The sequence below is a fragment of the Podarcis melisellensis genome (genome assembly GCF_964234715.1).
Source record: "Podarcis melisellensis genome assembly, chromosome: 3".
Classification (NCBI taxonomy): domain Eukaryota; kingdom Metazoa; phylum Chordata; class Lepidosauria; order Squamata; family Lacertidae; genus Podarcis; species Podarcis melisellensis.
In genome coordinates this window covers 7,512,941-7,539,223 of record NC_138530.1, presented here as the reverse complement: position 1 = coordinate 7,539,223, position 26,283 = coordinate 7,512,941, and the positions used below count along the sequence as shown (strand labels likewise).

The following is a 26,283-nucleotide window of genomic DNA, read 5'->3' as shown; positions in this document are numbered from 1 at the left end:
CTAAACAAGCTATAGTTTAGGGCCCTATGCTCTTGGGGCCCCCCAAAAAATTAAAGAAAAAAACTGGATGTACATTTCCAAAATATAAGATAAAAAACAGATGAAATAAAACCTACATACAGCAACAGTGATTTGTGTTGTGTAGGCTCCTATGATGTAAGTAATGGGCCCTGCCCACTAGCCTGCTCCCTGAAATATCACTGGTTTGCTCCTTTCTATATACAGTGGTGCCTCTGGTTACATACGCTTCAGGTTACAGGCACTTCAGGTTACAGACTCTGCTAACCCAGAAATAGTACCTCAGAGGGACACGACAAGGCTGCCCAATTTCCCCTATGCTTTTTATTTCAGTCCTGGAGGTCTTGCTGAACATGATTAGAAGGGACCAACAGATTCAGGGTATACAGGTCGGAGCTAAACATTACAAACTTAAAGCCTACGCAGATGACCTAGTACTGACATTACAGGAGCCAATCCCTGTAATGGAGCCAATAGTGCGGCAACAGTGGGAGGCCCCATTAGCTAAAGTGGTACCTCAGGTTAAGAACAGTTTCAGGTTAAGAACAGACCTCCAGAACGAATTTAGTTCTTAAGCCAAGGTACCACTGTATAGGGTGCCTACATTCTGCATGGACTGATTGCATGGCAACATGTGCAAATGGCTTTAGATACCTATTAGGTCCATAAATTATCGTATAGCATATATTCAACACACAAAAAACAGTGACAATTTGTTGTTGACAAAGGACAGCTGGACACATGAAGGGCCCCATTATCTTCAGTAGCTTAGCTCATCAAACCTAAATCCGGTCTTGTGTGTTTGTGTGTGTGTGTGTACGAATAATTGAGGTCTACTTTGAGAGGCAGGTGGGGAGTTGCATTCCTTACTTGTCTGGCTTAAAATTCAACCCAGATAAGAATTTAGGTGTCACCGTCCTCTCCTGGTGATTTGAGTAAAGAATTTCTGGTCTCCCCACCCTCAAGACTTGTATTTCTGAACTAGGAAATCTCAGCAGCATTGCAGCTCACCTCCTCCAGTTCAAGTTCTGAGATGAAAAAAAAATATCTGAATCAAAAATTTGTATTTTGTATATTGTATTTGTAGAGGTGCCTTTAATAAAAATAAAAATCAGTCAAACAAACAAACATTTGACTCTGTTCCAGTAGCTCAGGAATTAAATGGGGTGAGGGTGATGAAGATGGAATGTCTTACGTGAAGACCATTCTCTCTCTCATGCTCCTCTGATGTCACAAAGTAGAATCCTGTTTCTTGGCTACCTGGATGATTTGTCATGCGGACTGAGTGTGGCCTAGCTTGGTGAGAAAATGGATTCCTCTGAATTTGTGATTTGGTTGAATCTGGTGCGCAGCCTTAACTTCTCGCCTCTCCAGTTCTTGTCAGGCAGTGAGGGGGGCGAATGTTTAAAAGTACTTCTATTACTTCTCCTGGAATAAGTATGGTGTAAGTGAAAATGATATGAATTGTAGAGTTTTGTATTATTATTTTTAACGCATGCCCGTTTCCCCTCATTTTCAGCTTATTTCCAAGGTTTCCTTTCCTTTTGTGGAGTATAAGATGCACTAGTCGTTTATATCATTTATATTTACAGTGGTACCTCGGGTTAAGTACTTAATTCATTCTGGAGGTCCGTTCTTAACCTGAAATTGTTCTTAACCTGAAGCACCACTTTAGCTAATGGGGCCTCCTGCTGCTGCCACGCCACTGGAGCACGATTTCTGTTCTCATCCTGAAGCAAAGTTCTTAACCTGAGGTACTATTTCTGGGTTAGCGGAGAATGTAACCTGGAACGTATGTAACCTGAAGCATATGTAACCCGAGGTACCACTGTACTGTCCTACAAAATGTAATTAACCATTTCTCCCGTTGTGTTTGTTTTGTTGTTTTCAGAAGTTATGTGCAAAATTAATAAAGAGTATTTTATTATTATTATTATTATTTTCAAAAGTACTGCCCATATTTTGACTGATAAATTAGGGTTGCCATATCTCGAAGAGCAAAAAGGAGGACAGCCCAAGCTGCTGCCAGCCTAAGCTAGTGAAAGAGGCATGCAGGTGTGTGGGGGGCCACTGCCACCTTCCTTGTGCACCTCTTTCCTCGGCTCAAGCCATAGCTGTCAACTTACAGATTTGAAAATAAGTGACCAGCAGCCTCAAAAATAAGGGATCAGCAGCCAAAATAAGGGATTTTCCAGGCACAGGTATGATCAACTTCTGAGCCCCTCTGAGCCAAAGGCAGAAAACCCAGCCAGCAGCCAAACAAGGCCTCAAGCGGTGGTTCCCACAGCGCAGCAACCCGGCAAAGGGGATGCAGCAAGGAAAACCACCGTCACCTCTCCGCTGGGAAGCGCATCATCAATTGACATCATCAATAAGGGACAGCAGCGGGACATGGTGCTGAGATAAGGGACTTTCCCGCAAAATAAGGGATGATTGACAGCTATGGCTCAGGCTGGCAGCAGCTGAGGTGTGCAGAGCAGCCTGCGCCCAAGCCACCCCAAAAACCTGGAGGCACAGGTTAAATCCGTGTCCAGGGCAGCTGTGTACCAGCTCCATCTGGTATGCAGGCTGAGACCCTATCTGCCTGCAGACTGCCTCGCCAGAGTGGTGCATGCTCTGGTTATCTCCCGCTTGGACTACTGCAATGCGCTCTATGTGGGGCTACCTTTGAAGGTGACCCAGAAACTACAACTAATCCAGAACTCAGCAGCCAGACTGGTGACTGGGAGCGGCCGCCGAGACCATATAACACTGGTCTTGAAAGACCTACATTGGCTCCCAGTACGTTTCTGAGCACAATTCAAACTGTTGGTGCTGACCTTTAAAACCCTAAGCAGCCTTGGTCCAGTATACCTGAAGGAGCGTCTCCTCCCCCATCATTCTACCCAGACACTGAGGTCCAGCACCGAGAACCTTCTGGCAGTTCCCTCACTGTGAGAAGCCAAGTTACAGTGAACCAGGCAGAGGGCCTTCTCGGTAGTGGCGCCCTCCCTGTGGAACGCCCTCCCACCAGATGTCAAAGAGAACAACAACTACCAGACTTTTAGAAGACATCTGAAGGCAGCCCTGTTTAGGGAAGCTTTTAATGTTTGATGTATCACAGCATTTTAATATTCTTTTGGATGCCGCCCAGAGTGGCTGGGGAAACCCAGCCAGATGGGTGGGGTATAAATAATAAATTATTATTATTATTCTTATTATTATTATTATTATTATTATTATTATTATTATTATTATTATTAGATGTACAAATTCATGTGGATGGGCATGTTGCCCCTCCTCCAAAAGGAGATGTCCAGGTTTTTCTGAACATATGCCAACCCAATGACAAATGGGGTCGTTCAGGTACGTACAATAAACCACTAACTTGGGTTAGGGATTTTTTTCTGCAACTACTTGAGTTTGCTATTTGTGGAAATGATGATTCAAAGGATATTTCTGCACCACTCATTTATATAATATGTCATGTAAATCCTTTACACCAGGCATAGCCTGTTAATCAAAGGAGATCTTACCTGGGAGAGCTAAAACCATCCATGAGAGGACAGAAAAGAGAAGCCAATAGACTTTCATTGTTACTTTTACTGAGAATTCAACCACTGCAATGACTGGGATTGCTATGGTGCTTTTAATCACAGGAACAAAATATTTATATGGCTTCCAAAATAGTAATCCACAGACCGTTGCTTTTCAATGGTTTCGAATATGAATCAGAACTACTTGCTGTGTTCCTTATGGAGCAAAAATTATATACACTGATTTGACCCCGCCCCCATTTTTACTGCAGTTAATAAAGAAGATGTTAGTGGTCACACAAACTGCTTTGCCATTGAAATGGGGTGTGTGTGTCCAGGGCCACACAATATCACCCCCCAATTTAAATTGCCATTATTATCAACCTCAGACTGTGGAAGCAGAGCATTGCATCACACCAAACACAAAACAACCAAACAATAAATAATAGGAGAAATAAATGTTGACATACCAATATAAATCAAGGCATCCATATTTCCTGAGCTGATGTGGTGAAATTGCACATCGATTTCTGAAGCATGGGAAATAAAATCCCGCCAGATTACATAATCGAATTGTGGATCCTTCATTGCCTTGGAAACACACATATGCACGACACATATTTTCTCCCACAATAGGCCAAAGGTCCATGTGTTCTTATGTCACAAAAACAAATGTAGATTTTCAAGGTTTCTCATTGCTGGGGCTGTTGAAATCCTAGCTGCAGCAAACATCCATATTGAAAGATTTTCAGAGAGATGAGTTTTCATGTTGTTCATCCTCATATTCTGGAATGACAGTTGTGTGAAAGCCAGACATCTTAAACTGTAGATTTTTTTTGTGCATTGGGTAATTCTGAAAGACACATAGTCACCACCTGAGATGTGCAGAAGTGGGTGGTGCAGGACGAACTGAACACAATCTCAGAAGCTTAGATAGGTATGCATACAGAGAAACATAGTGCGCTTTTCTTTGATGTTGCCTGAGAAAAGAATAGGGCCTTCACTTGCACTCCTCTCTCCCCATTAAGGCTGGGCGATATCTGATTTGCAGCAACACAATATATCATCAGCTAAACATTGTGGTATATCTATATATCATGATGTCTGAAATAAGGATTAAATTATGTAGAGGCAAACATCTAGGGCTGGGCAATATCTGGTTTTCAACAGTGTGATATATCACCACCTAAACAACAATTTATCACACTGTCTGATATATCATCATATATCACAATATATCACGATATATCAGGCTGTATGAAATAAGGATGGAGCTATGTAGAGGCATTGCCTGGCTTCATGGTTTCCCCTGCATTGTGATTTTTGCACAATACACAGAGAGACACCATGATTCGTGATATATTGCCAGGTCAAAAATTATGAAACCGATATCACAACATAAACTTCAAACTGGTTTTGTATGATATGTTGATATATCATCCAGCCCTACATACCATCACTTCGTGCTACATGGATTCCAGTGCAGATGGCAACAGGAGCATTGCAGATCTACTTACTGATGAGAAAAGAAGCCTGCTGGATCAGGTCAATGGTCTAGCATTCTGTTCTCATAGTTGACAACAAGATGCATGTGTGAAACCCCCAAACAGGACCTTGGTACAACTGTACTCTCCCTTCCTGTGGTTTCCAGTGGAGGGGGTGAATTGGCAAACAGTGGTCCATGGGGGGTGCCATTTTGCTGCCCCCACATGCATCCTGCCTGCGGCAGTTCCCTCAGTTTGCTTAATGGAAGGGCTAGCACCTGAATTGGAAACTGGAAAGAGACAAAGCATGGAATAGGAATAAATGGGTAATACCCATAGTAGATAGGTACGCGGGTGGCGCTGTGGTCTAAACCAGTGAGCCTTTTGGGCTTGCTGATCAGAAGGTTGGTGGTTTGAATCCCCATGATGGGGTGAGCTCCCGTTGCTCAGTCCCAGCTCCTGCCAACCTAGCAGTTTGAAGGCACACCAAAAAAGTGCAAGTAGATAAATAGGTACTGCTCCGGCGGGAAGGTAAACAGCATCTCTATGCTCTGCTCTGGTTTTGCCAGAAGCGGCTTAGTCATGCAGGCCACATGACCCAGAAAAACTGTCTGCGATCAAACGCCGACTCCCTCGGTCAGTAAAGCCAGATGAGTGCTGCAACCCCAGAGTCACCCGTGACTGGACTTATCTGTCAGGAGTCCTTTACCTTTACCTTTTTACCTATAGTAGATACTTAGTGTATCTTTCATCTTTGTTGGAAGCCGCCCAGAGTGGCTGGGGAAACCCAACCAGATGGGTGGGGTACAAATAATAAATTATTATTAGTATTATTATTATTATTATTACTTGTACAAGCAAGAAGTTTGGTGTCCCAACGCTTGGTATTAGGACAGGCGCTTTTTAAACTTGATCTGGAGTTTAGGGAAATAGCAGCCTTTGTGTGGGTATGCACTTTTAGGACTTCTCATTTCTTTGATGGGGGTTTGTCTGGGCACCGTAGGACATGTACAGTCTTGAGCACACTGGAGGAAAAGTGAATATCAATGCGACAAATTCACCTTAAAATTATATCTGCACCAATTCACCTTAGTGTTTAATTTCTTCTCTTCCTGTTCCTATACTTCCCATATTTCCTCTTCCTCATTACTTCTAGAATAATGTGCTTACATAATGCCACATCCATTAAACTCATTCTTTCAAAAGTCAGTAAACATCATGCCAATTATACTCTGCAGGAAGTATCATGTAGCTGCCCTTGCGTGATTCACATCAGACCCCTTTCCCCCTGCCACAATTCCAATTTCAGCCATTGGTTTGGGTTGATTTAATTTCACCCACACCCCTTGTTCCTGATATAGATCTTCACTCCTCTCTTCTTCCCTGTCTAGTGGGGTGAAAGGTGCCATTTTGTGGTTCATCCCAGGTTCTGAAATATATTGTTCCTGAGTGTGTCTAAGGTACAATGAGCTCAGGGCTCTACAGGAACAGGTTTGTTCCCTTGAGGCCTGGAAAAAATAAGAGTCAGAGAAGTTATAGCTGTGTCCCACTCCAACAACCATAGCTCCCTTGCATTCAGGAAGAGTAAGGGTATAAGGAAGAAGCACATTTCCTGAGAAGGGACTCATTCTTTGTGGGACAAACAGCTATCCTTTTGTGCCAATGATACTCTCTGTGGGTGGAGGGATCCTGGCTGTGGGTAATCCAGAACATCAATACAGATGACAGGGTGAATTGACCGCTTGGAGCAAGCATAGTGGATATTGCCTATTGAGTGGCAGCAGTGGTCATGGTACATGTTGGCACAATTGACATGGGGCATGTGGTTGTGAGGTCCCCGAAACCATATTCCCATGTGAGCAAAGTTTACAGCATATGGGACTTTTTAGTTTAGAGAAAAAGCAAGTAAGAGTTGACATGATAGAAGTTTTTTGAATAAAGATGGCATGGAACAATGAATAGAGAAAAGTCTTTCTCCTTCTCTCATAACACTACAGCTTGTGGATGTACAATGAAGTCAAATGTTGGACAATTCTGGACAGATTAAAAGCAGTACTTTATCACGCACGGCTTATCATGTAGGAGCCTGCTCCTACAGGAGTGATGGCCACCAACTTGGATGACTTTAAAAGATGATTAGAGAAACCCATGGTGGAGAGGACTATTGAAGGCTACTTGCCATAATGGCTATGCTCTGCCTCCACAGTTAGGTAAAGGTAAAGGGATCGTGACCTACACTGGGGTTGCGGCGCTCATCTCGCTTTACTGGCCAAGGGAGCCGGCGTACAGCTTCCGGGTCATGCGCCAGCATGACTAAGTCGCTTCTGGTGAACCAGAGCAGGGCACAGAAACACCGTTTACCTTCCCGCCAGAGCGGTACCTATTTATCCACTTGCACTTTGATGTGCTTTCGAACTGCTAGGTTGGCAGGAGCAGGGACCGAGCAATGGGAGCTCACCCCATTGTGGGGATTCGAACCGCTGACCTTTTGATCGGCAAGTCCTAGGCTCTGTGGTTTAACCCACAGCGCCACCTGAGTCCCTGCCTCCACAGTTAAGAGGCAGCAATACTTCTGAAGTATCAATTGCTAGAAACTGCAGGATAGGTCTCATGCTCAAATCCTGCTTGTGAGTTTCCCACAAGCATCTGGCTGCCCATGAACAGAGTGCCGCACTTGGCCTGGTCCAACAGGCTTTTTATGTTCTAAGAACATAAGCAGAACAATGCTGAATATGGTCAAGAGTCTATTTGCTTCAGCATTCTATTTCCAGAGCTAGTCATTCAAAATTTTCTGGGAAGTCCATAAGCAAGACATGGTTTCAATGTCTTCATTGCTTGAACCCTTCCCCAAGCAACCAAGCTTCAGAGGACTACTGTGTCTGAAAACAGAGGCTCAGTTTCGGAAGCAGCTTCCATAGAGACCATATTGTCGTCTGGTTCCTTATAGCATTGCATTCAAACCCCTTCTAGGAATTCTGTTCTTGCTGTTCACAGACAGGCAGATGTGCAAGGACTAGCTGAAGTTGGCAGGTAAGATTCAAAGGTGCTTAGTGTGTTTCAACAGTGATGGGGAATCTGTTCCCACCCTCCAAGATGTTGAATTCCAAATCCCATCAACATCAGCCAACATGGCCCATGGCTAGAGATGATGGACCAACTTGTCTTACAATAATCAGTTCTGCATGTATTAAAATCTCTTTCTTGTTTGGATTGAGTTTCAGTTGTTTCATCCTCATCTGATCCATTCCTGCCTCCCCCTCAGAGCTTCCATCACCAATTCACCTGGCTTCGTTGCAACAGAAAAACAGAGTCCACCCCGTTTTGCAGAACTCAAAGGAAAACAGCCATGAAGTTCTTTGGGCTTTTGTTTGCTGTTCTTTTATTGATATCTTGGGCTTCTCCAGGTAAGATATTATGGGTGTCAAGCTGTTCTAAGCAAAATGAAGCTCTGGGTCCCAAGCTAGTGAGGACTTTGAGAGTTAAAGGCAACATCTGATAGTTGCCCAAGTGAGACCCTTCTCTGTTGTAGCCCCTAAATTGTGGAATTCCCATCCAACCGAAGTGCATCTGGCATCTTCACTATACCACTTTTGGCAAATGAGGAAGATGCAACCCTTTACACCTCTTGACACCTGAGATGTGTGTTTTCAGGACCCATTCTGTTCCTATGACTGTGATTTGTTTGTAACTGGATTTCAAATTGCTTTAACTCACCTTGAAACCTACTGGTGAAGGGTGGGCTATCATCACCATCTTCATCACACAGGAGTACTGATAAAATTTGTTTCACGGTAACTATGATTAAGCTAACTTTTTACAAAATAATATAACTTAACAGATTTGTGGAAAAATTGGATTTATTTGGGTAACATTTTGGAACAGTAAGTTCAATGATGATGCTATTGTGCTGCTTTCAACTTGCTGTAACACTATCTCTTTATTTCCTTGTGCTTCTATCTTTTACCGTTTCATTGATTAACAAATAACATTTAAAATGCCGTATTTTTCGCTCGATAACACGCACCCAACCATAACACGCATGTAGTTTTTAGAGGAGGAAAACAAGAAAAAATTATTCTACACGAAACAGTGGATGTATGATTTTTGTGGTTCATGCTGTGGCCACAGACATGTGATCTGATGGTGAGTTTGGGGTAGTCCAATGCAAAAATCCTGAGGATCCATGTGGATCTATGTTTGTAACCACGTTTTTGCACCACTGCGGCCCCAGGCAACAGTGGGTGCGTGATTTTTTTTGGTGCAAACTGTAGCCATGGACATGCTATGTGATCTGATGGTGAATTTGGTGTGACCCAGTGCAAAAATCCTGAGGATCCATGTGGATCTGTGCTTTGTAACCACCTTTTAAGTGGGGAGGGAAGGATAAGCACTCAAGGGACAAGGAACACGTGTAGAGCAAGCTCTGCTTCTCTCAGCGGCTCTTCTCCCGCTGGAAGCCACGGAGGAGGGAAGCATTCGCTCCATAACATGCACAGACATTTCCCCTTACTTTCTAGGAGGAAAAAAAATGTGTGTAATGGAGCGAAAACTACGGTAATAAAGGAGTTATGCAACAAGGGAAATAGAAGTCAATAGCCTGTTCAAACATTCAAAAAACATGAGGGGTAGGGGGTCAAAGCATGTAAAGTGTGTTGGGCAAGGTTGTACAAACCTTTCCATTTCATTTTGGATTCTCATTCTTCCATAATCTTAAATTCATTTCTCCATAGTTCTGAATTCCATGAACTTCCCTGTAATATAATGTATTTTAGTGTGCAATTTTACCAATGTATGCATACATTACCATGCTATTATTATTAATAATAATTGAATTTATTAGTCATTTTATTTTACCCAAGTCAACCCAGGGTAAATCAAAACCAACCAACCAGCCAAACATACAAACAAACCCACAAAGAAGGATTAAAAATGGGGGGGAGGGGGTAGAGAAACACCTTAGAAACATCACACCCACTTCTAAAAGGCCACAGGTAGTTAAATGCCATAGACCTGATTAACAGAGGAAGGTTTTTGTCTGGCAATGATGGCACCAGCCAAGCCTCCCTGGGGAGAGCATGTTATTCTAAAGCACCAAAGCTGCAGCAAGCAAAGGCAGCACCGTCTGCTGCTTGTGGCTGGAAAGCCAAACAGGATGTTTGTGACTGTTGCCATGGGAACAAAGGGGCAGTCCATTCTGTACTGAGCACCGGATGTTAGCTCAGTGGGTTTGTCATATGACCTGTACAGGATGTACATGGGTGGAGTCGGGGTTTCTCTCTGTTTGTTGAAGAGAGCAGACATGTTTTCTGTATGACTGCTGAAAGACACAAATAAAAGGACATGTAGATACGTTACTGTCTGTGTCTGATTCCCCTCCCTGGGGATATGCAGGGAGGAGGAGAGGAGGAGAAGCAGTTGGTGTGTTTTCCTCACAGCCTGAGGAAAATCGCCGGAACGGACCTCGTGTTGTTTATCCTGCCGGGAGACGCCGGAGGGAGGTCTAAGGAATTCAGCCGGTGCCTGATCAGATAGGCACATACCGATGACCGGGTAGCAGAATTCCAACATTGGTAGCAGAGGATGGTTCCTGTTTTCATCGCCCTCTGCATCAAGAAGTGGCTTCCATGGATGCCTGACCTGAGAAAGCTGATTCTCTGCAGCCAGAAGCTGACCAGAGCATGCTGGAAGCAAAAGCCACGGAGCCCAGGTATGTGATTTTCGGGCTTAGAAGAGTGGATGCAGATTGAGTTATTTTCTGCTTCGAGGGAGCAGCGTATGGGAAACAGCTCCAGTTAAAAGTGAAACCGCATACCAAACATTCCTGTGGTTTCTTCTCCAAGGGATTGGAATGTGCTGTTGCTAAGCGACGCCTTTCAGTGAAGGCTAATCCTCAGAGAGGAGAAGTGAAAGCAACAGTGAATTGTTATGACTACGAAGTCTGAGGAGCTCCTGGAAATTTCCAACGCAGCCAGCGTTGAGAGCTGCCAGGTGCACAGAGTGTAAACAAGCCAGCTATTGGATTTTAGAGGCTTGTGTTTTAAAGAGTCAATGCAAGGACTCAAAATGGATGCCAGGAAGGGGGGAGCCCTGCCTTCTCCGCCCCTTTTGACCAGTGACAATTATGCATCTTGGTCTATTAAGATGAAGGCCCTGCTGCAGAATCAGAGACTGTTTGACGTCATTGAGAACCCCATTCCTGCAGCGCCAACGCGTGCTTGGGAGTCACAGGATGTGAAGGCCAGAACGGCTATAATTCTGTGTGTGTCAGATTCGCAGTTGATCCACATACAAGGCTTAGAGCACGCGAGAGATGTTTGGGACACGCTGCGAAGGACACATCAGAGAGATGCAGGTTCTTCAGCGTTGCTGTATTTTGAGAAGCTGACCAACCTGAGGCTTGCGCCTGATGGAGATGTTCAAGCGCACCTGACGGAAATGAAATTTCTGCGTCAACAGATGGTGGAACGCAATTTCCGTTTGCAGGAGGAAGTGTTTTGCTTCATGGTGATCAACAGCCTGAATCGGACTTACAAAACAGTTGCCAGTCAGCTGGGGTCCCTCCCAGCGAATGATCTCACGTCGGAGAGGGTCTTTGCCGTTGTTCTTTGTGAACATGACAGACTTGCCGCCCTAGACGTGAAGGACAGAGGGAGGGAAGAACGGAGTTCTAACACCCCCACAGCTCAAGCTACTGGAGGAGGTGCTGTAGCTATGAACGTTGTCCGATGTTACAATTGTGACCAGACGGGGCATCTACAGCGGAACTGTACGAAGCCACGTCGGAACAGAGGAGCTAAGGAAAGCTCCACAAAGTCTGACACGTCAGACAAAGGTCACACCAAGCCAAAGGCAAAGACTGCAAAGGCTTTGATGTCGCTAAAAGCCACACCAGAAGCGGGGAATTTCTTTGTTTTGGATACTGGAGCCACAGTTCATATGTGTCGACACAGAGGACTATTTTCGTCGTTTAAGAAGCGAAGCTTCGCTGTACAACAAGCCAACGGTCAAGAGCTGGAAGCGACCGGAATTGGGACTGTGTATCTTAAAAGTCTGAACTTGACTATAAACAATGTTTATTTGGTTCCAGAATTGAAGTACAATCTGCTCAGCGCTTCGCAGATTGCCAAGAAGGGACTAAAACTGTCCTATGATGATCAGAACTGCGAGATCTACAAAGATGGAGAGTTGTATCTTTCTGCCAAAGAGAAAGATGGACTGTATTTGTTGACTTTTGATCAAAGTGATTACATGAAATGTAATTCTTGTGATTCTAACATGATCTCTTTTGCAGGTGTAGCTGAGAAGAACGCCAAGCAGGTCACCTCGAGGGGCAAAAGAGCATTTCAGCGGGTGTATGCTGATGTGATTGGTCCTTTAGCACCATCTAGAGGCAATGCAAAGTATTACCTAATATGTGTTGATTCTTTTACAGGTTTTGTCTGGATTTATCTTTTGGAGAGACCGAAAGAAGCCCTAGAAAGGTTTAAAGAGTTTTGTGACAAGGTTAAAAATATGCATGATGCTGACATAGATTGTCTTTGCACAGATGAGAAGCCAATTTTTCTTTTACAGGAGTTCCAGAGGTTCCTGAAGAAGAAAGGGATAAGACACAAACTTGCAGCTTCCGAAGAAGCTTGGAATAGATGTGTTTGTGTGAGGGTGAACAAAGAATTGCAAAAGGGAATGCATGCGCAATTGCTTAGTTCACATCTGCCACATGAGTACTGGGCTGAATCGCTAATGTCATATTGTTACACGTGGTTGAGAAAGTTTTCAAAAGAGTTGGGATGTTCTCCTTTTGAGAAACTGTTCCACAGAAAACCTTCTGTTGCCCATTTCAAGGTTTTTGGGTCTCATGTGAGAACAGAAGCTCCAGGTGGAGTAAAGAATGCCAGAGGCATTTTTGTGGGTTATGAAAAGGGTCTCTACAGAGTAATTTTGTCTGAATCTGGAAAGGTGATTCTCACAAAATTTCTAGAGAGTGCTCCTGAACAGGAGAGAGTGGTTGTTCACACATTTCCCACAGGTGATGGTGATTCTGATGATGATGATGTTGATTTTATTGAGTTCAGCAGCACTGATGATGACAGCGATAGCTCAGACAGCTCAGTTGTCACAGTCATTGAGAGGAAGTCTCACACAATGACCAGACCCTCAGAAGAGGAGGATGAACCACTGATTAAGCTTAGTACTGGTTCTCCAGAGAGTTCAAAGGCTGAACCAGAAAGCAGAGAAGAGCAGCACCTCTTACGTAGGTCTGAGAGAGCAACGAAGGGTGTACCACCCAAGAGGTATTCACAAAAGTTTGCTTACTTAGCTGTTGCTGTTGTAAATGACCAAGGTCAGATTGAAGCTGTGTCTGAGTCAGAGACAAAGGCACAACAGAGAGCTGTTAACCAAGGTAATGCAGAAGCACTCATTCCTTGGAAGTCACACAACCAGAGAGGTACATTGGTAAAACCAGTGGCGGGTAGTTCCAAGGGTGGAACTGAAACAACAGGGGAATGTTATAAGTATAACAACTGTTTGTTTTCTTCTCTGGATGACGCTTTGCTCGCAGCACGCATTGATACTTTAGGGGGAGGATGTTATTCTAAAGCACCAAAGCTGCAGCAAGCAAAGGCAGCACCGTCTGCTGCTTGTGGCTGGAAAGCCAAACAGGATGTTTGTGACTGTTGCCATGGGAACAAAGGGGCAGTCCATTCTGTACTGAGCACCGGATGTTAGCTCAGTGGGTTTGTCATATGACCTGTACAGGATGTACATGGGTGGAGTCGGGGTTTCTCTCTGTTTGTTGAAGAGAGCAGACATGTTTTCTGTATGACTGCTGAAAGACACAAATAAAAGGACATGTAGATACGTTACTGTCTGTGTCTGATTCCCCTCCCTGGGGATATGCAGGGAGGAGGAGAGGAGGAGAAGCAGTTGGTGTGTTTTCCTCACAGCCTGAGGAAAATCGCCGGAACGGACCTCGTGTTGTTTATCCTGCCGGGAGACGCCGGAGGGAGGTCTAAGGAATTCAGCCGGTGCCTGATCAGATAGGCACATACCGATGACCGGGTAGCAGAATTCCAACAGAGCATTCCATGAATGGGAAGCCACCACAGAAAATTCCATTCTTGTGTTGCCACGCTCCAGACTTCTCGTGGAGGAAGCTCATGAAGAAAGGCCTAAGAGGGTTATCAGAGGGTCTGGGTAGGTTCATATGAGAGAGACAGTCCTTGAGGTATTGTGGTCCTGAGCCATTTAAGCACTTTGATTTGGGCCTGGAAATCAATTTGCAGGCAGTGCTGTTGGGTCAGATTTGGAGTAACATGCTCAAACCATTTTGTCCCAGTGTGCAACCTGGCCACTGAATTCTGCACCAGATGATGCTCCAGAACCATCTCCAGAGGCAGTTCCATGTGTAACGTGTAACACAGACCCCCACTTCAGACCTTGCACCCATCACATGAAGGTCTGAGTTTTTATCAGCCACCACAGATTGTAGCATCACTCATCTTTCAATACATGCAAACACACACACACACACTTAATCCAATGCCTGAATAATAGGGTCAGATGCTCATGAAGAAGTTAGTTCTCAATCTATTGTATGCTAGCTATAAAGGTTGACTCTTCCCTTTCTTCCTCTCATTTTGCAGTGGTCTCTAAAGTTTATGGTTCCCATGACTGCATAAGCATTAATAAGGGTAAATGTTTTCGATGGGACAAGTGCTTACCCTTTTATGACATGCTTGGAAAATGTGACAGTTTGAAGATATGCTGTAAAAGGTGAGATAGGATGCCTCAGGGTCATCTAAAATTCTATGGCTCCATAAGATCCTGAGCGTCCTATGCCCCACCCTCAGGACTGGCCAATGTAGCTGCAGCCAGCTCTCATCCCACACTACCACCTGAATTAGATGGTGGAGGAGGGGGGCGACTTCCAGTCCCTGCAGCTGCTGCAGCAGCCATGTCCTAGCAGATCTGCAGAATGCTCAGGTGGAGGGCATTCAACCAGCTGAAAGTAACAGCAGCACCCCCATCCGCTGCGCCCTGAAATTCACATTGACATCCCTATCACCTGCAGCCACCCTGCCAGCTCCCCAACACTATCACAGAACCAGCAGTTAGGTGATGGTTATGTCCTGCCTGAAGCACTTGACTTTGTGGTTTCTGTTGGCTACATGAGCTGACAATCCTGCGAGCATCTGAGGGAGGGGCTGAACAGGGCAGAGGTCTTGGGCATGCCAATGGAAGCACCCTTGCTCTCCCCATTGCTATCAGGCCCTGGCAGGGAGGATGGGTATTCCCAACAGGAACAGCAACTGTGCCTGACCACCCAGCCCTGCCACTTCTCACAGGAGAGCGACATCCCACATACCTCTGCTGCAACTTGCACCAGAGATTGGAGGGCTTGGGGTGGTGATAGTTGTTCCACAAGGGCAGAGGAAAATGGCTATGCATGTTTCCTGACTGGCACAGCCCTGGCTGCTTCTGATGGGGCTGCCTTCTGCTTGGTGGTTGGCATTCTCTTCTCAGCTGGCCACCACTGCTGCTCTCAATACGGGGTCTGCTGGAGAGGAGCTGCAGAAAGGGAGAAGAAAGGGAGTGGAGGTGGACAGAACATGGAATGTAGCCCTGTTGTTCGACTCTTCGTGAACCCCTGGACCAGAGCAGGCCATGCACTCCTGTCTTCCACTGCCTCCCGCAGTTTGGTCAAACTCATGCTAGTAGCTTCGAGAACACTGTCCAACCATCTCGTCCTCTGTCATCCCCTTCTCCTTGTGCCCTCCATCTTTCCCAACATCAGGGTCTTTTCCAGGGAGTCTTCTCTTCTCATGAGGTGGTCCTATGCCCCACCAATGCTAAGCCTCCCTCTTCAGCTGGTTGAGGTGAAGAGGTACTAGAGGGATCAGAACAGGCTGGGTAGATATTACCCAAGTAGCTTCCTTAAGGAGCAGGACATGGTAATTTTCTTAGCAGAGTGTCACCTATAATCACACCCAAGGACACATTATCTGGATCCCCTGGTGTTAGGACTTAGTAATGACTCCCATTTAAGTAAAACTCTTTCTCTTGGTGGGTACAGATTATAATGCATCACACAGAATTGCCATATTTGTTAAAAAGGTTACGGAGAAGTGAAAGCTATTGACTGCACCTGAAGATTCCACAGGTGAAAATGAATTCATTGGCTGCTTTCATGGGGGAATGTTTATAAACAGGCTTTTTGTGATAATGTATTCTGCATGCATGAATTTGTGTATGTGTTCGGCCTGGTTGGCTAAAAGGCAATCAACTATTTTCCCATTTCAGGAAGGAAGAACACGTCAAATCTCATTCTGATGGGACCACCAGGTGAGACTGTGCCCAGTTACTAAGTATTGGGCCATGCCGACTGATTTCTATTGTGACTTTTGCATTAGACCACCCTCTTTGCCTGCTCAGTTTATGCCAGGTTCCCAAGGCACATGGTTTAGGAGCCAGAATAAGCCCCCTTTCCCTCCTTTCTCTACCCCACATCAAAGTGGCTCATCTCCCAACCTATTTGTGCAGCAACAGCTAAGAGCATGCGCAGAGGTGGGAGCATACACCTCTGTGTAATGCAGCCTCTTCCGCTGCGTGAACCCTCTGGCAACTAACCTAGCCTTGTACTGTGGTTCTCCAGATTCTGTGGGTTTAAGGCGATAAACCCACCTGCTACTCACAGCCTGTTTGCTAGCTGGCAACGTTGTGAGGGAGAACACACCTAGAGACTCCATTGAACTCATCTCCTTCTGCATTGCCTCATGCCATTTGCTGGCTTCTTCCTGAGGCAGCTTCTGTACATCCTCAAAGTTTCAGGTTCACACCTAGCCACACCAACTCACACACTTGTGGCTTCAAACTTGTCAGGCGGCTTACCCTTAGTGGTGCTAGCTGATCTCAGCGTAAAATCTGGTACCCCCTCTGACCCACTAGGGCCAGCCAGACAATCCCCAGTGTTAGAGAACTCCCCCTCTGAGCTGCTGCATCTTTTGAACCTCACAGCTGGACCTGCGGGTGAGGACGGCTCACTCTTTGGCTCAGACTTGACAGTGGACTGTGGAGGGGTTCTAGGCCATCCCCTTGGAGGGGTTTTGGGCCGCTACTGCTCTGGACTCTGTTGCTCTGGACTCTGTTCCTCAGCAACAGGTTCAGTTCCCTCCTCTTCCTCCTCATCTGAGTCAATAAACTGTTCTGAAAGAACATCTGGGTTACCATGTATGCGTGTCCACCCACTTTGCTCACAAAATTCAGCACTGCTGCTCACTAGCAGCGGAGACTGATTGCCATCAGGATATGTGAACCACCATGCTTTGGACCCAGGTTCATATCCCACAAAGATCACCTTCCTGGACCTTGGTCACCCTTTCTGCGTTTGGCCTTTGGGATGAGGACCCAAGCCTCACAGCCAAAAACATGTAAGAAATGCACTTTGGGCTTCTTACTGTGCAGCAGAAAATAGGGTGTGTCCCCTACAGCTGAATTAAACACGTGATTCTTCACAAAAGCCACAGATTTCCAACATTCAGCCCCAAAGCTTTGTGGGAGTCCTGCGTCAAACAGCATGGCAGCCATGGCCTCTTGTAGTGTTCTGTTCTTGCGTTCAGCAACACCATTCTGTTGAGGACTGTGTGGTGCTGTCAGCCTGTGACTGATTCCCTTCTGGCGGAAGAAACTCTGCAGTGCAGACCCAGTAAACTCCGCCCCTCTATCGCTCTGAAAGCTAACCAATTTGGCAGAAAATTGCAACTCTACCACTGTGATCCAATCCTTAATCAATGCAGCGGCTTCCCCTTTGTGTTTTATCGAAAAAACCCAAGAGTTCCTCATCCAAGAGAAGCAAAATGTATTTAGACCCACCCAGAGATGCTACTGGCATAGGCCCACACAAATCTGCATTGACCAGTTCAAAAGGCTTTCTTGTCTCTCTGCTCGACCTGGGATATGAGCATGTTTTCACTTTGGATTGCTTACAGGCTCTGCAATCCAGAAACTTATCACATCCCTTTAATTTCCACCCCTCTGCACAGTCTGGGGCCTTCTTGACATAGGACCAACTCGAATGAACGAGTCTGCAGTGCCATAGATGGGAACAGCCATCATGTGGTGGGATGTTTGCGCACTGCACCTGTGCTACCTCAGGGGGGTCATCACCAGCAATAGGCATCTCAACCACGAACAGCCTATTCTTGCACTCAACACTGAAAAGCTGCTTCCCATCCCTGGAAGAAGAACACATGTTATTTGCAAACTGAACACAGAAACCACCAGCTACTAGAGCAGACATGGATAAAAGCCAGTTGGCTATTTCTGGAACCACAAAAGCCTGAACATCATGATCTAGGAACGAACAATAAAGGGTCCCAGACTGAGTCAGTGGCCTTCTGCTTCCATCTGCCAGTGACACATATCTTCCACTTTGCACAGTCTTGCAGTTCCAAAGAAGTCCAGCTGAGGCCACTAAAGTGTGTGTGGCTCCAGTGTCAACAACAAAGGAGAGACTGGCTTCCTGTTTGGGTTTCACAACAGCCATAAAACCTGCTAGATGAAACAATGTTGTTGACTCCTTGCGCTCAACCCAGTTGGAACTTTTGGCATTCTTCCCATGCTTTGCAGAGGTCTTAATCTGGTTGATCCGGGACACAGCCTTGGGCCTTTCCTGCTGCGCCTCTGCAGGACAGTCTCTCACGAGATGGCCAGTACTTCCACACTGAAAACATCTTTTGGAGACAAAGGTTTTTACAGAGCTCTCACAGCTTCTCCCTGCACCCCCACTCCTGGGTGCACAGTTTCCAGAGGAACAGCCTGCGACTGCTTTCCTCTCAGCTCTCTACCTCTGTTCCTGTCCATCACAAAGATGTGTTGAAGCATAAAAACAGCTTCTAGAAACGTGGCTATCAGCCCCCACTGGGCTCACGGCCCCCTCTCAGTCTTTGGCTCCCACTGTGGCTACACACGCCTTCTGCAGTGCCTGCCAAGTGACCCGGGCCTCCTTGATCTCCTCAAGGTTCAGCAACAGCCAAGCGTCCATGCTTGCACTCAGCATGGTCAGGACACTCTGATCCCTTTCCAGAGCTGCAGCCACTTCTGCCTCAGAAACTGTCTCACTAGCCTGAGGTGGTGGGGTTTGCATGCAATTCCAGAGCTGTTCTCCCAGCAGCCAGTACTTCATCCTTACGGACCACTCCTCCCAATTGGGACCAGTCAGCCTTTCAAAAGGCAAGGTGAAAGCCTCTGGAGCCTGAGCCATCTTTCCCGGGGCTATAGCTTCCTCACGCTTCTGCTGGCCGGTGCTCAAAGATGCTTCCTTCAGCTCCGCTTCACCAGCGAAATCTTGACTGCCTCAGTGTCTGGCAGGACTTCAAAGCTGTACTTGGACGTAACATTCCTTTCTCACACTTAGCAGCAAAATGAACGGCCCATAACCTGTGAACTTTACTGCCTGTCCGGCACACTTCCGCGGTGCAATAAATCTGCTTCCAGGCAGCTGCAGAGCTGAGCAGTGGTTGCTTCCATATGAGAAGAGGGAAAAAAAGGTCCACTCACTGTTCTTTCTAACAGCGTTTATTTACAGCAAGCAAAACAACAAACAGTTCCATCGGAACTCGGACACATGCTGTGTGTCTCTCTCTCCACCAAAATCGAAAGTGCTTTTCACACAGACACAGACAAAGAACAACACAGCTTCCACTTCCTGGGAAGCTCCTCCCCAGATGTAGGATATTCAGGAGGTTTAAGCCTTAACCACCACACTCCACAGTTTATAAACAGGGTTTTTGTGATAATGTATTCTGCATGCAGTGGGACGCAGGTGGCGCTGTGGGTTAAAGCCTCAGCGCCTAGGACTTGCCGATCGAAAGGTCGGCGGTTTGAATCCCTGCGGCGGGGTGCGCTCCCGCTGCTCGGTCCCAGCGCCTGCCAACCTAGCAGTTCGAAAGCACCTCCGGGTGCAAGTAGATAAATAGGGACCGCTTACCAGCGGGAAGGTAAACGGCGTTTCCGTGTGCGGCTCTGGCTCGCCAGAGCAGCGATGTCACGCTGGCCACGTGACCCGGAAGTGTCTCCGGACAGCGCTGGCCCCTGGCCTCTTAAGTGAGATGGGCGCACAACCCCGGAGTCTGTCAAGACTGGCCCGTACGGGCAGGGGTACCTTTACCTTTACCTTATTCTGCATGCATGAATTTGTGTATGTGTTCGGCCTGGTTGGCTAAAAGGCAATCAACTGTTTCCCATTTCAGGAAGAAAGAACACGTCAAATCTCATTCTGATGGGGCCACCAGGTGAGACTGTGCCCAGTTGCTAAGTATTGGGCCTTGCCGACTGATTTCTATTGTGACTTTTGCATTAGACTACCCTCTTTGCCTGTTCAGTTTTTGCCAGGTTCCCAGGGCACATGGTTTAGGAGCCAGAATAAGCCCCCTTTCCCTCCTTTCTCAACCCCACCATGCCCTTGGAATGCCCATTTTCAGGGTTTACACTGACATAAGATCCAACAAGCTCAGCTTTGTTGGCTGAGACACTGCAGGGTTACGGAAGATACTGCAATGTGTCTTTGGCAGATCTGTGGATGGGGACTAGTTGGGAACCCCCCAACAAAACCAGAGATCTGCTGGACCTTCTCAGCCCTGTGGATCTCCCTTCAGGAATACAGAGTGAGATAACAAAACTGCTGTGTTCCAAAAACAACACAACCATGAGTCCAAGGATGATCCAATTGAACACAAATGTCAAAATTTGTTGTCAATGAAATCTATAAAACAGGGGTCAGCAAACTTTTTCAGCAGGGGGCTGGTCCACTGTCCCTCAGACCTTGTGGGGGGCCGGACTATATTTTGGAGGGGAAAAACCCACACGAACGAATTTCTATGCCCAACAAATAACCCAGAGCTGCATTTTAAATAAAAGCACACATTCTGCTCATGTCAAAACACCAAGCAGGCCCCACAAATCACCCAGAGATTCATTTTAAATAAAAGGACATGTTCTACTTAAGTAAAAACACGCTGATTCTCAGACTGTTCGTGGGTCGGATTGAGAAGGTGACTGGTCTGGATCCAGCCCCCATGCCTTAGTTTGCCTACCCATGCTATAAAACATGGGATGAGAACAATTCTGTACGACAGGGATCTGCATACATGCAATCTGAGAACCAAAAGTAAATATTAAAAGTTATATCATGAGATGAAAGGAGTTACCTTATCCTTTGATCCGAAGCCCAACAACTATTTCTCTCTTCCTTTTTTGTACCCATTAAGTCACATCTACCTGAGAGCCAGCCTCCTTCCTTAGTCCCCTCCTTGGCCACCTTTGCCGATTTGCTACTGGACCAAGTTCAAGGTGTTACTATTAACATATAAAGTCCTTAACAACTTGGGACCAGTTTACCTACAAAATTGTCTTACCCCACATGTGCCCACTCAACCATTCCAATCGGCAGAATTGACACTACTAAGTTGTCTTGTAATACCTGCATTCTGCATTTGTAAGAACTCGATTGGTTAGTTCCTACCCTTTGGAACTCCCTGCCTATTGTACACTTTTTGGCACCTGTTAAAACATTCCAAAGGATGCAGGTGGTGCTGTGGGTTAAACCACAGAGCCTAGGGCTTGCTGATCAGAAGGTTGGCAGTTTGAATCCCCATGACGGGGTGAGCTCCCATTACTCGGTCCCTGCTCCTGCCAACCTAGCAGTTCGAAAGCACGTCAAAGTGCAAGTAGATAAATAGGTACTGCTCTGGCAGGAAGGTAAACGTTGTTTCCATGTGCTGCTCTGGTTCGCCAGAAGCGGCTTAGTCATGCTGGCCACATGACCCAGAAGCTGTACGCCAGCTCCCTCAGCCAATAAAGCGAGCTCCACAACCCCAGAGTTGTCCGCGACTGGACTTAATGGTCAGGGGTTACTTTACCTTTACCTTTGTAAAACATTCCAGTTTAGACTAACTGACCCAGATGCTTAGAAAGTTGAGATAATTTTAATATGTTTAATATGTTTTAGTATTTTAACTTTTGTATGTTTTAAAGTAGGGTTGTGATTTCCCCCCTTGAGGGTATTTTTTTTTTACAATTGACCAATGTATAAATTTAATGAAATAAATAAAAAATAAAATATTTTTTTTCCATGGCTGACGATTTTCTTGGCTACTATTCACCTTGTGTCCACTAGCAGCAAGGTTCATTGTTGTCGCCTCTTGAAAACTGACTTCATTACCTTCTGAGATAAGTCGTGTTCCAAGCACCTGCTCTTTCAGAGACATGCAGGTCTTTTTTCATTTACCCAAGCCTTTTTCTGAACAAAATCTTTAACCACTGTGAATTGATCATCATCTAGTGTCGTGATGTTATATGAACAGTATGGGTTTTCGTTTGTTTGTTTTCTGTAGAAAGTTCTGATATTTTCTAATCTAAACATTTTAAAATAGTAAATGAAAATGACAATAATAAGCAACCATTCCATTTCTGCCTATATTCCCCTATTTGTTTTTTTTTTTGCAGAAAACACACTGTTTCCGTCAGAATTGAGCACAGCAGCTCTCATCACACGTGAGTAGGTGTGGGGAAGGAATCTGGCAAGCTGTGACTCCACGTTAGCATGCCTGATTCAATGTACCCAGACCAGAACTGGGAATTTTTCTGGGATCTGAACATGGCCCTGTTCCCACACTCTTGTGGATCCCCAATATGAGGTGTCCTAAGTGATGCCTGAGGTGCTGTGGCCTAATAATAATAATAATAATAATAATAATAATAATAATAATAATAATAATAATATGTTATTTATACCCCACCCATCTGGCTGGGCTTCCCCAGAGACTCTGGGTGGCTTCCAACAAAATATTAAAATACAGTAATGCATCAAACATTAAAAGCTTCCCTAAACAGGACTTCAGATGTCTTCTAAAAGTCTGGTAGTTGTTGTTCTTTTTGACATCTGGGTGGGCGGGCGCCACTACCGAGAAGGCCCTCTGCCTGGTTCCCTGTAACTTGGCTTCTCGCAGTGAGAGAACTGCCAGAAGGCCCTTGGCACTGGACCTCAGTGTCCAGGTAGAATGATGGAGGTGGAGTCACTCCTTCAGTGGTCTAAACCACTGAGCCTCTTGGGCTTGCCAATCGGAAGGTCAGCGGTTTGAATCCCCGTAATGGGGGGAGCTCCCATTGCTCGGTCCCAGCTCCTGCCAACCTAGCAGTTTGAAAGCATGCCAGTACAAGTAGATAAATAGGTACTGCTGTGGCAGGAAGGTAAACGGCATTTCCGTTTGGTGCTCTAGTTTCGGTGTTCTGTTGCTCCAGAAGCGGCTTAGTCATGCTGGCCACATGACCCAGAAAAACTGTCTGTGGACCAACACCAGCTCCCTCGGCCTGTTAAGCGAGATGAGTGCTGGAACCCCAGAGTCTTCTGCAACTGGACTTAACTGTCAAGGGTCCTTTACCTTTTAAGGGATGCCTGAGTCCTTTCTTTTTAAAATAATCTCTTCATAGCAGCCAGCTAGTGAGCAGAGCTCTGTTGATGCACAGTTTGAAACAGATGAAGCCAGTCCCACAGAAAGTGACACATCTTTCTGAAGCTCTGCTTGGAAGTTTTATATGTCACACATGCATTTTATGCACTGCTTTTTTCTAAAACAAAAGTTTAGGGGGTACTCTCATTTTCCTACTCATATTGAATGAGGCCAAACTTAGATTCACAAAATGTTTAGGGGTCTGCGTACTCCTGAGTCCCCCCAGAAAACCCCCACTGATTTTATGTACCATATTTTTTGCTCTATAAGACTCACTTTTTCCCTCCTAAAAAGTAAGGGGAAATGTGTGTGCGTCTTATGGAGCGAATGCAGGCTGTGCAGCTATCCCAGAAGCCAAAAGCCAGATGCTTTCGCTGTGCAGCGATCCCTCTTGCTGTTCTGGCTGCTGGGATTCAGAATATTTTTTTCCTTGTTTTCCTCCTCCAAAAACTAGGTGTGTCTTGTGGTCTGGTGTGTCTTATAGAGCGAAAAATACGGTATTTCATGTGCAATTCTCCTTATCAAGATCTGCCACTCCCAAGTGGACTTGCTACTAGGGACAGATGGATCTGTCGATTTCGGTCTTCTCAGTTTCTCTTAAAAAACAAAATCAAAATTACATTCATTCATTACCACCAACATTTTAGGGCAAATTTCTCCGGAAAAAGACCTTTTTGTTTACAGTTTTGACTGATATGCACATTTTTGCAAGCCATTTCCCCTGATGTAATGATCTATGCCCCGATTTTTGAGGAGCTATATGGATTTGCCCTTAAAAATCCACAGAGAAATAGGATAGAATGAACTTTAGTCCCATACTTATGTTTATCTCAATATCATTTCTCCCTTATTTCTTTTTACAGGGGTGGATTGTAAGCAAAGCTCAGATTCATATCAAGAATGAAATAATCAAAGAGTCCTGGTTCACCTTCCTGATTTTTTTCTTTGTTCAAAATAAAGTGTAGTTATAAAAAGATCCATGTTGTCTTATTTTATGGCAAGGAAATAACCCCAGTTGTTGAGTTGCTCATGAATGGAGAGAGACAAAATCATATGGTGTTTTTCTGGGGTTGATAAGAGAATAGATGCAGGGAGACAGGTCTGGGGTAATATCTAAAGGTTTATCACATGGAAGATGGAGCAAGCTTGCCCTCTCCTGCTCCAGAGGCTAGGAGTTGAACCAATGGATTCAAGTTACAAAGAAAAGAGATTCTAGCAAAACATCAGGAAGAACTTTCTGATGATGATGATGGTGATACCTTTATTGTCATTGTACAACCTGTGTACAATGAAATGAAACGAGCCCTACTCCCCACCCAAACACTCAATCTCTTATCAAACAACACACCATCTTGCAAGTCAATTTCGCTATGTTATTTTCCATTCAACAGCCTAACAGCCCACGGATAGAAGCTATTTTTTAGCCTGTTGGTACGGCTGATTATATTTCTATATCTCCTGCCCGAAGGTAGAAGATTAAAGAGGTGATGGCCGGGGTGTGAGTCATCCCTGAGAATTTTTCTCGCTCTCCTAAGGCAACGATCCCTTGCGATGTCATCTAGTGGACTCAAGGGATATCATGTGCTGTATTCACCTACCCTCTGTAGAGACTTTCTGTCTGTGGCTGTCAGGCCAGCATACCACACTGTAATACAATATGAAAGGACACTTTCTATTGTGGACCGGTAAAAGGAGTTCATCAATTGTTGTTTAACATTTTGCAAGACCCTGAGGAAATTGAGTCTTTGTTGGGCCTTTGACAGCAGAATGGACTCCCTCGGAGGTGGTGGACTCTCCTTCACTGAAGATTTTTAAGGAGAGGTTGGATGGCCATCTGTCATGTATGATTTGGTAGAAAATCCTTTATTGCAGGGGATTGGACTAGATGACCCTTGGGGTCATTTCCAGCTCTAAAATTCTGTGATTCTATATAGAGCTGGGTATTGTTTGTATATCGATGGTACTGAAAGCACTAGGATTTAATGAGACCTCCTAAGGAGACTACAGAGGGAGGGAAGGGAGAGGAGAATAAGTGCCTAAAGCAGACCCTCTTGGGGACTTCAATGGAACAAAGGAGAGCAGAGGAGCTTCCTCCCCCAATGGAAACATTGAATGCATTGTGACAGATAAAAGCAGCTTAGAACATTTCTGAAAACTACGTGGATACTGTGAGGAGAACCTGAGCTTACAGGGTTAAACAGCTCAGAGTGTACGCCCTGCCTACAAGTTGGGAGGGGGGAGACTATGCGTCATATCCGAGAGTCTCCAGCCTTTGTTCTTTTTCTCTACTTTTGCTTTTGAGGAGAGAGGACGTGTTTTCACGATGCTGTTCACTGTGATAGATAATGGATAGTCTGCTGTAAATAAAAACTGCTTCTAACTGCTAAGATCCTGAGTGGAATTTATTTAAGCACACTGAAGAACGCACTCGAGTTTCCAGCTTTCCAGCTTTCTCTTAATCTCTGCGTGTTACTCAGAGCCTTTGGAATGTGTTCTTTGAAGTCCGGAGGCCTGACTGGTAGCTGCGCAGCCGAAGCGGGCTGGACGCCAGGGCTTATCTGAGCAATAAATATTCTTCATGGATACTGCTAAGTAGGAGAGAGTGGGGGAAGGGTTAACATTTTCAGTGCAGAAAAGGCAGTAAAGAGGAATAAAACAAAGCAGAGACCCTTAAACGCACCAGTGACAATATCCTCTGTGATATCAGCAAGGGGAGTTTGGGAGGATTACAAGAGTGACTCACAAATTAATTCTGTGCCC

The 26,283-nt window shown here is 45.4% G+C and overlaps 1 protein-coding gene and 1 long non-coding RNA gene across 8 annotated transcripts in view; both read left to right on the top strand.

The window, feature by feature from the left end:
• Positions 1-26,283, top strand: part of LOC309366120 — a 167,425-nt gene that overhangs the window by 124,011 nt on the left and 17,131 nt on the right. The window lies entirely within an intron of this gene.
• On the top strand, positions 1,325-24,499 carry LOC309365931 (uncharacterized protein). 6 transcript variants are annotated; one of them, XM_081904561.1, is made up of 7 exons: positions 1,325-1,462; positions 8,280-8,421; positions 14,662-14,791; positions 16,319-16,360; positions 20,266-20,307; positions 22,520-22,567; positions 24,387-24,499. In XM_081904561.1, the coding sequence occupies exons 2-7, from the start codon at positions 8,364-8,366 to the stop codon at positions 24,397-24,399; spliced, it is 333 nt and encodes a 110-aa protein (XP_081760687.1). In that variant the 5' UTR covers positions 1,325-1,462; positions 8,280-8,363; the 3' UTR covers positions 24,400-24,499. The 6 variants fall into 6 exon arrangements, with proteins under 6 accessions (XP_081760687.1, XP_081760686.1, XP_081760685.1 ...); XM_081904560.1 differs by having other exon boundaries at positions 8,239-8,421; XM_081904559.1 differs by having other exon boundaries at positions 8,233-8,421.